The 10,091-nt window shown below is 32.7% G+C and overlaps 2 protein-coding genes across 2 annotated transcripts; one reads left to right on the top strand and one right to left on the bottom strand.

Moving 5' to 3' along the window:
- Positions 1-4,202: 4,202 nt before the first annotated feature.
- Positions 4,203-5,684, top strand: LOC139497544 (uncharacterized). Its single transcript, XM_071285772.1, has one exon. It carries the CDS (start codon positions 4,203-4,205, stop codon positions 5,682-5,684), a length of 1,482 nt encoding a protein of 493 aa, XP_071141873.1.
- A 2,430-nt stretch (positions 5,685-8,114) lies between these two features.
- On the bottom strand, positions 8,115-8,825 carry LOC139497545 (uncharacterized). Its single transcript, XM_071285773.1, has one exon. It carries the CDS (start codon positions 8,823-8,825, stop codon positions 8,115-8,117), a length of 711 nt encoding a protein of 236 aa, XP_071141874.1.
- Between the last annotated feature and the right edge of the window lie 1,266 nt (positions 8,826-10,091).

The following is a 10,091-nucleotide window of genomic DNA, read 5'->3' on the forward strand; positions in this document are numbered from 1 at the left end:
ATTTTTTAGGGAGGATTTCTTGGCATGCTCGAAAACTTACAGAAATTGACAATTTGTATTGACAGAGATTTTTTTTGAATATGTATATGTGTGGGCCCGATATGTGTTACAGTGAATTTGTATAATCAGTGATTATGTAGAATCCCTAAAATTTTCAAGGATTATGTAGAATCACTGACAGTTTAGAGATTATATAAAAGCACTAAAATTTTCAGGGATTATGTATAATCACTTTCTCATGTCTAGTAAGTTAAATAATTCATTATATAAAATCATAATAAAACATCCACCTAAACAAAAATTGTAAAATATTAAGCACAATATAACAAAAAGTTAACCTCAATACATTAAAATATTAGGCACAATATATTAAAATGATATACACAATATTTCAAGAACAATCATCTGTTTTTACAAATTAAATTTGGATGGCATCGACTATTGCACGATTGGCCTGCTTTTCGTCATGCACATCTCTTTGATTCACGTCTGTTTTTACCACAACATACAAATTTAAAATACCTTTGTCCTTCACATATTGAAACAGATTTTACTTCAAGTCTAAGAGAAATAAATTTTTTCGTACAAACGTCTGAGGTACCAAATCTAAAGGCTCTCAAGAACCAATGTCGCTCACCTGATTCTTCTTTGGTTTTGGCAATCATGTAAAAATAGATTATTGAAAATCATAACAGATACCCTGATAATTTTTGAGGCAAAATTTTGTTTAATATTGGCATTGTAATTGAATCAAAAGCAGAAGACTTTTGTAACGTTTACAGAAATTGCCAATAAATTGATTGAAATTTTAGAATTTATATAGACAATAACGGGGATTTTATATAATCACTAATGATTTAGTAATTCTACATAATCCCTGAAAAATCAGCCTGAAAATCAGGGGTTCTAACATAACCACGGATTATACAAATTCACTGTAACATATACTAGTCAACAAAAGAAACGATACACGACTTTTTTTCAAATTAAAGATAACGTTTTCCGTTTATAGGACCAATATTGAAGGTAGTAATACTTAATCATTATGGAAATATAAATCCGGTTTTTTTTTTTGCTTTCGTGACGTTTTTTAGCGATTTTTTGTTTTTTTTACAAAATTTACATAAAACGACAATTTTAAAAACAGAAGTTTCAACTAATAATGCCAACCTCTCATTTAAAGGTAAAGACAATGTTTGCCATCAATTTATTTTTAAAAATCATACAGTTTCTTCGTTTATTTGTTAAGCAAAGTTCGGCCCACAAGAAATCGTTAAAATGTATACATTATCAACTGATTTACCATAGACAGTATGTACATGTAAAGTAAAATTAAAAAAACGGTAACAATTTTAAAACTAATTTGAAAGGTTTAAAATATACCGTGTGTTGTTTTCATATCTAAAGCATTGATTTGAGACGAAAATAAATGAGTTTTTTTGCATTTTTTTGAGATTTAAAAAAACACTTTTTTTCCCAAAAATTTGAAAAAAATTATTTCAACCCATTAGCTACAACATGAACATAACTTGATTACCATATTGAATATTTTTAAACAAATTTGAAATTTTATTTAGTACTTAGAAAATTATGTGTCGATTTTTATTCAACTTTCCGCAAAACTAATTTGCACCCTACACACCTACTTTTGCATAGAACCTATGTCTGTACCAAAAATCTGTAGTACTGGAAATCTACTTCTAATATTCAGTACTATTTTGTTACTCTAAATTTATTGTAATATTAAGGTACCTTTATTTTACAGTACTTGATTTGTACTTTAAAATTTAAGTACATATTTTTGGTTACAAAGTTACATTTTCAGCATTTTGATAGTATGTCTATTTCAAATCTCTTAAAAATATGATTTTCAAACATGGAATATTGTTGGTATTATTTCTGTACCAAAATTTTAAGTACAAATCAAGTACTGTAAAATACAGGTACGTAAATAGTACAATAATTTTAAAGTAAAGAAATAGTACTTAATATCAAAAGTAAATTTTCAGTACTACAGATTTTAAGTACAAAAATAGTACCTATGCAAAATTGGCTGTGTATGATCGTTTACACGGAATTTAGATACTTTCCGAAAAGTTTTGATTTTCATTCTATTACGTCATATCACTTCCGCCATCAGATGAGAAGCACTGCGCAACCGCAACCTCAGTGTACTGTCAACTTTCGTTGAGGACTGACGTGTGTTAGTAACCTCGTATTGCAACCTTGAAAATTGATTTGTTATTTAATTATATGACTTCGAGGAAGTCAATTAATAAATTTATTGAAGATTTAATGTGATTAAATCTGGTTTATAATTTTTTATAGAAATTATTTTCATTCTCGTGTGGGTTTGAGATTACTATTATGTAAACAAATATGGCGGACGCCATGATACAGTCTCGTGATAAGAAATCAGAGAAAACGCCTGATAAGAAGGCATCAAGTGTAGACGATGACTAATTAAGATTAGAGGATGAAGATGCTTTACTCTTTGATAAACCAAAGGAGACTAAAACAAGGTCGAAAACTTCTAAGGCTTCGTCCAAGTCTGCTTCTCAGGGGAAGCCCCCTTCCTCGAGTACGCCGTCCACTTCTAAAGCAAAGTCTAGTACTAGTAGTGTCAGTGGTGACGCTAATAATAACAATGAAATGCTAGATATATTGAAGCAGATAAGATCTGAACAAGTAAAAACCAACAGTAGGGTTGATAACATGCACAAGAGAATAGACGCTCTTTATGATGATGAATATCAATATGATGATGAAAATCAAAACGAGTCTGATTGTTATGATGACGCTTGTGACGAGGTCCAAGCAGATAATGAAAAAAGGGATGAACCCCCTAGTAAGAAACAAAAATCTGACTCTTGTGAAGAGACAAGATTTGCTAGCATGAGCAAAAAATTTAGGTCTGGTGAAAAGTATGCACCATCTATTAATGAACAGTTGGCTAATAATATAACTGATATTTTTAGAAATGGGATTTCTTCTGAGAGATTTTCAGATCTCATGAAAGATGAGAAACTTCAGAGACCACAAAATTGTGACGGTCTCGTTACTGTTCAAACTGATCAGGTTATTTGGGATATTTTAAGTCCCGAGACTAAAACAGTCGATAACAAAATGAAAACTATTCAGTCTGTAGTTGTGAAGACAGCTACTGTCATGGCTAAAGTTATTAATAAACTAGATTTAATGTTAGAGAAAGAGGAGTGTACTGAGCATAGTAATATGTTAGACGACTGTATGGATTCACTCGCTCTGATGGGGCATGCTAACAGATTAGTATGCTTGATGAGAAGAACTCTCATGAAGTATGATATCATTGGTGAATATGGACATTTGCTGAATGCTACAGTCCCTTATGATAAAAACCTATTTGGTGGTGATGTGGTCAAAACTGTTGATGATATTGGCAAGTGTAGTAGAATATCAAATAAAATCCGAGGAAGGGGTGGTTTCAACAGTGGCTTTAATAGAGGCGGTCGTAGACCTTGGTATTTTAGGATCTCTGGTAGAGGCACAGGCCGTGGTAGAGGTATCGGCCGTGGTAGAGCATCTCGTGCAGGCTCAGATAAGACTGGAGAATCAAAAAACTCCAGGTGGACTCACAACAAATACAGATATTAAAACCTGATGTTGTGAGTATAAATTTTGTAGCAGGTAGATTGAAAAATTATATAAATAAATGGGAAGAAATTACTTCAGACAGTAATATTTTAGATATTGCTCATAAATGTCCCATTGAGTTTATTGATGGTATACATCCTATTCAAAATCAAGCAACTATTAGAAACATAGTAGCAAATGATAATAATACTAGAATAATAGATGCAGAAATTCAAAATTTACTGAATATTAAAGTAATTGAAAAGGTAAAATCTATTGAAGGAGAATATATTTCACCAATATTTGTGACACCAAAAAAGAATGGTGAATATCGGATGATACTAAATTTAAAAAAGTTAAATGAACATGTAGAGTATCACCATTTTAAAATGGACACTTTTGAAATGGCATTGCATTTGATAAAACAAAACTGTTACATGGCTAGTGTCGATCTGCGCCATGCTTATTATTCAGTGCCCATTGATGAGCAATATCAAAAATATTTGAGATTTATTTGGAAAGGTTCTATTTATCAATATACTTGCTTACCAAATGGGTTGGCAAGTGCACCACGTTTATTCACAAAACTTATGAAAGTGGTATATGCTACACTCCGCAGATCAGGTCATATCAATATAGGTTATATTGATGATTCTTTATTGATAGGCGATACAATTGCAGAGTGTAGTCTAAATATCCAAGATACTGTGAAATTGGTATCTGATTTGGGATTCATAGTACATGAGAAAAAATCTGTTCTTATACCTACAAAGAAAATTCAATTTTTAGGGTTTTTGATAGACTCTGAAAAAATGATTGTCACTTTAACACTCGACAAAAAAGAAATGATACATGAAGAAAGTCAAAAATTACTTTCAAAACAAATCTCTAAAATAAGAGAAGTTGCTAGTTATATAGGCTTGATAATCTCAAGTTTTTCTGCTGTTGATTATGGTCAACTGTATTATAGAGATATTGAAATAGAAAAAATACATGCCTTAAAGATGGCTAAGGGCAATTTTGATGTCAATATGGAAATAACTGATAAAATGAAAAAAGAAATTATTTGGTGGTCATGTAATATTTATACACAGTCCAGAGTTTTGGACAGAGTTAATCCACAAATTATTTTACAAACTGATGCTTCACTCTCTGGCTGGGGAGCAGTACTTATTGACAACAAAACAGGAGGTAGATGGACCCCTGATGAACAAAAATATCATATAAATTATTTAGAATTACTAGCAATTTTGTATGGTTTGAAATCATTTGAATCTCAATTAAAATGTTTTACACATGTGAAAATATTAACTGACAATACTACAGCAGTAAGCTATGTCAATAAAATGGGTGGAATTAAGTCAATATGTTGTAACACTATTGCAAAATCTATTTGGTTTTGGGCAAAGAAACACAATGTGTGGCTCACTGCTAGCCACATTGCTGGAACTGAAAATACTATTGCTGATGCTGAATCTAGAAAGTTCAATGATAAAGTTGAATGGCAGTTAAACAAAGACATTTTTTGTGATATATGTGAACTGTGGGGTGACCCCCAAATTGATTTATTTGCATCTCGCCTAAACTCACAATTGAAAAGGTTTTGTTCATGGAAACCTGACCCTGATGCTAGTTTTATAGATGCTTTTTCTATAGACTGGAGTGACTTTAAATGCTATTTATTTCCTCCTTTCAGTTTACTAGGCAGATGTGTACAGAAGATCTTGAAAGACAAGACAACAGTTATTTTAGTAGCGCCGTTATGGCCGACTCAAGCATGGTTTACTCTGGTGATGCAGATGTTAATCGATACACCCATACTGGTTATAGCAAGGAAAGATCTACTGACTCTTCCTTACAAAGACACTGTCCATCCATTGAACAAAACATTGAATCTAATGATATGTCATGTATCAGGAAACAGTTTATTGACAGAGGAATTTCGACAAAAACTGCCAGCATCATGTTATGCTCTTGGAGAAAAAGCACTAAAAAACAGTACAAAGTATTTGTCAAAAAGTGGTTTTCTTACTGTCGTGAAAGGAAAATTAGTGAAGTTCAAATTTCTATAAATATAGTGCTTGATTATTTGACTATTTTATATGAAAATGGTCTTGGCTACAGTTCCATAAATACAGCAAGATCTGCTCTTTCTGCACTAGGTTTAGTGATAGATAATGTCCTTGTAGGAGCACATCCTTTAGTAGTCAGATTCATGAAAGGAGTTTATAATCTTAGACCTACAAAATCTAAGAACATTTGTGTATGGGATGTATCATTAGTTTTGAACTGCTTGAGAAAGCTTTCACCTGTAAATATGTTAACTTTACAAGAAGTAACGTTGAAGCTCGTTATGTTGATAGCATTAACAAATGCTACTCGTGTACAAACACTGAAGTTTTTAAGTGTTGACTGTATGGAAAAATTGAGGGATGAATTTGTTTTTCATTTAGATGTTTTATTAAAACAGTCTAGACCAGGATATAAGAATCCAGATGTCAAACTGAGAGCTTTTCCTCCAGATAGGAGGTTGTGTGTATATACTGTTTTGAAAGAATACATTAAACGTACTAAAATTTTGCGTGTTCACACTAAGCAGTTGCTTATCAGTTACATTAAGCCGCATAAAGCAGTTACTTGCAGCACTATTTCCCGTTGGATTAAAGTAGTTTTGCAAAAATCGGGTATAGACACTCGACAATTTAGTGCTCATTCAGTGAGATCTGCAGCTACGTCTAAAGCTAAACTGTACAATGTTTCTTTAGCTGATATTATGAGTAAAGCGGGTTGGACAAATGTGAATACTTTTGCAACTTTCTATAACAAGAGAATTATAAATTCTAATAGTTTTGATGTAAATGTGTTGAATAACTGATTTGTTTACATTTATATATATAAAAGTTACTATTGAAAATTTTTTGAGTGTGCTTTAAAATCTCATCTGATGGCGGAAGTGATATGACGTAATAGAATTACTAAATTAAACGATACTTACCTTGGTTAAAGTTGAAGTTTAATTTGAATTCTATGTAGTCATAGAATCACTGAAGTGATCAGATGCCACCACCCTCCCTACAGCTGTGTAGTTGATAGGGCTTATATATATATGCTATTGGTAGAGTACCACTTGGCTTTATCATCAAAAGATTTGTATCTTTAAAGACTGAGGTTGCGGTTGCGCAGTGCTTCTCATCTGATCACTTCAGTGATTCTATGACTACATAGAATTCAAATTAAACTTCAACTTTAACCAAGGTAAGTATCGTTTAATTTAGTAATTATATCATATGTGCATACATTGAAAATGAAAGCTTTTTAAAATAGTGTATCTCATTTTGTTTTATATTTAATACTGTTTGATAAATTTTATTCCACAGTCGTGTATCGTTTCTTTTGTTGACTAGTATATATACGCACAATCGGCACATCTATTGTCTACTAGGATTAACCTCTGCAGATTATTGTTCTGTACAATTGGACAAACAATTAGTCGATAGGGACTCGAGTCTTTTCATTTTCAAAAGTTGCAGGTGCACTAGACTCTCATGAAAAAAAAACCGAATTTGTTGATGTAAAAAGAAGGGAGAGAAACCGTACCTGACATATTTTGTCTGAGAATATTGAAATATCTGAACAAACAGAATGTTGTTTTAAACTAAATCAATTATTTTGAATTTCATTTGCTGTAAGTTTTAACGAGGAAGTAGTGTCCTTAGTAAGCTGTTTCTTTGCGGTAATCGGATTATTTAACTTAACTTATTCTTTCTGTATTATTTGTATAGAGCTTCACTTGTGAGTCTCTTGTAGACGAAACACGCGTCTGGCGTACAAACTATAAGACTGGTGTCTTTGGTGAACATATGTTTGTTGTTTTAACTTGCATATCTTGACTGTTATATTTATGAAGTTTTTGACAAAAAATTTCTTTAACTGTTTAATAATCACTATGATTTATTCAAACGAAACGCAATGACGTCGCTTACGTAAAATGTTGTTTTTCGTTATCTCAAACTGACATATTTAGAAAAGAAGTATTTTTTCAGCAGATACAATCATAAGATTGAAAACGAGTACATTATTTATTATTATTACCAGAGACATATAAATACATGTCTCTGTTATTACATAGCTTTTATATAGCGCCTATCTAATAAACATAATACTTTAAGCGCTTAACATATAAAATTGAAGGATAATATATATCACAATGCATACAATAATAGCAATATATATATATATATATATATATATATATATATATATATATATATATATATATATATATATATATGAACATAAGAATAAAACAGAAATTAAATAGAATAAAGATGTAAAATTAAGAGCATTTAAAGGGGAAATATATATCACAATGAATATCATAAAAAAAAAAAAAATCTTTAAAACTAAAAATTTAAATAAAATAAAAATAAAAAGGTCCTATCACTTAAACTTTTAGAATAATAAACAAATATCACAGGTCTTACACATCACAGTACGCCAGTCTAAAAATATGTGTCTTCAACCCTTTTTTTAAAACGAGGAAGCGATTGTTCTTTACGTAAATGAATTGGTAGGTCATTCCACAATGTAGCTCCAGCTCGGTCGAATCGTCTTTCGCCGTATGTTTTAGTGCGGACATCTCTTGGTTTCATTATGAGTCCTTCATTTTCTGACCGAAGTGTTCTAATAGGAGCGTATGGTACAATCAGTTCTTCCAAATATTTAGGTGCTTTATCGTGTAATGCTTTAAAAACGTAAAGTAAAAGTTTAAAATGTGATCGGTATTGCACGGGGAGCCAATGTAGCTGCATCAGAACAGGTGTTATAGAATCAAACTTCCTTTTTCTTGTGATAAGTCTAGCTGCTGTGTTTTGAACGCGTTGCAGTCTTGCTATAGTGGAAGAGTTTACATTATGTAGCAAAGCGTTCCCATAGTCTAATCTGGAGGTGACAAGAGAGCAGACTAGTGTCTTACACGCATTTTCGGTGATATACGATCTAATGTTTCCGATGGTTCGAATCTGGTCGTAACATGATTTTGAGACGGCTGTTACCTGCTGTTCCATACTCAAGGTCTTATCAAAGAACAATCCCAGATTCGCATCACTTAAAATAGTGCCATCGAAGGGTAGCTCATACTTTGATAACTGTTTGACTCGATGTTTAGGGGCAAAAACGATGAGCTCTGTTTTGTCCTGATTCAGTTTCAGCATATTTGAAGTCATCCAATAGCTTATCTCTGACAGACAGGCTTTCAAACGGTCGGATAGATCGTCCCAATCACCTTCCGGTTTAATCACTTAATATGCCTGAGTGTCGTCGGCATACGAGTGATAAAGCATTTTATGTCGCCTGCATATTTCACCAACAGGTTTCGAGTACATGCAGTATAACTTTGGTCCTAGAACAGAGCCTTGAGGCACACCGTATTTAAGACGTAGATCGATCGTCAGATTGTTTGGTGCCAATGGCAACTCTCTGAGTTCTATTTTTCAAGTAAGACTCGATCCACGATAAGGCGCTTTCAGAGACACCGAAAGAATAGTTCAGACGTTCTAGTAAAATCTTGTGGTCAATAACATCAAATGCGGCCAAAAGATCGAGCATCAGAAGTACAACACAACTTTTTTTGTCCAGTGCAGAAACTATATCGTGGTGAACACGTAGAAGAGCTGTTTCTGTAGAATGACGAGCTCGGTATGCAGATTGCAGATTTTTGTGCAGATTATTCGATTCTATGTGGTGTTCAAGCCGAGATGAAACAACTTTTTCGAAGACCTTCGACAAAAACGGAAGGTTTGACACCGGACGGTAGTTTTTTTAACACTTCACGATCTAGACTTGGTTTCTTCAGCAATGGTCGAACGATAGCTTGCTTAAATGAAGATGACACCAGTGATTCTGACAACGAGCAATTAACAATGTTTGTCACTGCCGGTAGAAGTTCATTTGAACAAGATTTTAGTAAATAGGTAGGCATTGGATCTAGTTCACAGTGTTTTGATGGTGCAGATTGTATGATCTTCGTGAGTTCCGTAATGGTTGTTGGTTTGAATGATGATAAATGTTCACCGTTTAACTTTTCGTCTGATTTCATAAAGTCGCACATAGTGATGGAACTTTTATTAGATGCGTTAAATTTGCCCGAATTGTTTCAATCTTGTTCTCGAAAAACTGACAGAACTTGTTAGCAAGGTCTTTTTCATCTTTATGCGATGATAGAATTGTTTCTTTCTTTTCTCTCATAATGTGTTTACTTAGTTGAAAGAGTTGTTTCTGATCGTGTTCAGCTTCTTTAACTTTGGTCGAATAGTGTTCTTTTTTACATCGGATAAGGAGTTTGTTCGCATGTACACAAGCATCCCGATGCATCTGCTGATGAACGGTCAAATTTGTTTTCCGCATGCGGCGTTCATGGACACATCTTTTTTTAATATCATTTGGCTTGATTATGTATGAAGATTATTTGCACCGTAATA

The sequence above is a fragment of the Mytilus edulis genome, chromosome 12 (assembly GCF_963676685.1).
Source record: "Mytilus edulis chromosome 12, xbMytEdul2.2, whole genome shotgun sequence".
Lineage (NCBI taxonomy): Eukaryota > Metazoa > Mollusca > Bivalvia > Mytilida > Mytilidae > Mytilus > Mytilus edulis.

Bases quoted from the DNA above. Each gene is read 5' to 3' on its own strand.
- LOC139497545 (XM_071285773.1), bottom strand. From the start codon at position 8,825: ATGCTGAAACTGAATCAGGACAAAACAGAGCTCATCGTTTTTGCCCCT.
- LOC139497544 (XM_071285772.1), top strand. From the start codon at position 4,203: ATGAAAGTGGTATATGCTACACTCCGCAGATCAGGTCATATCAATATA.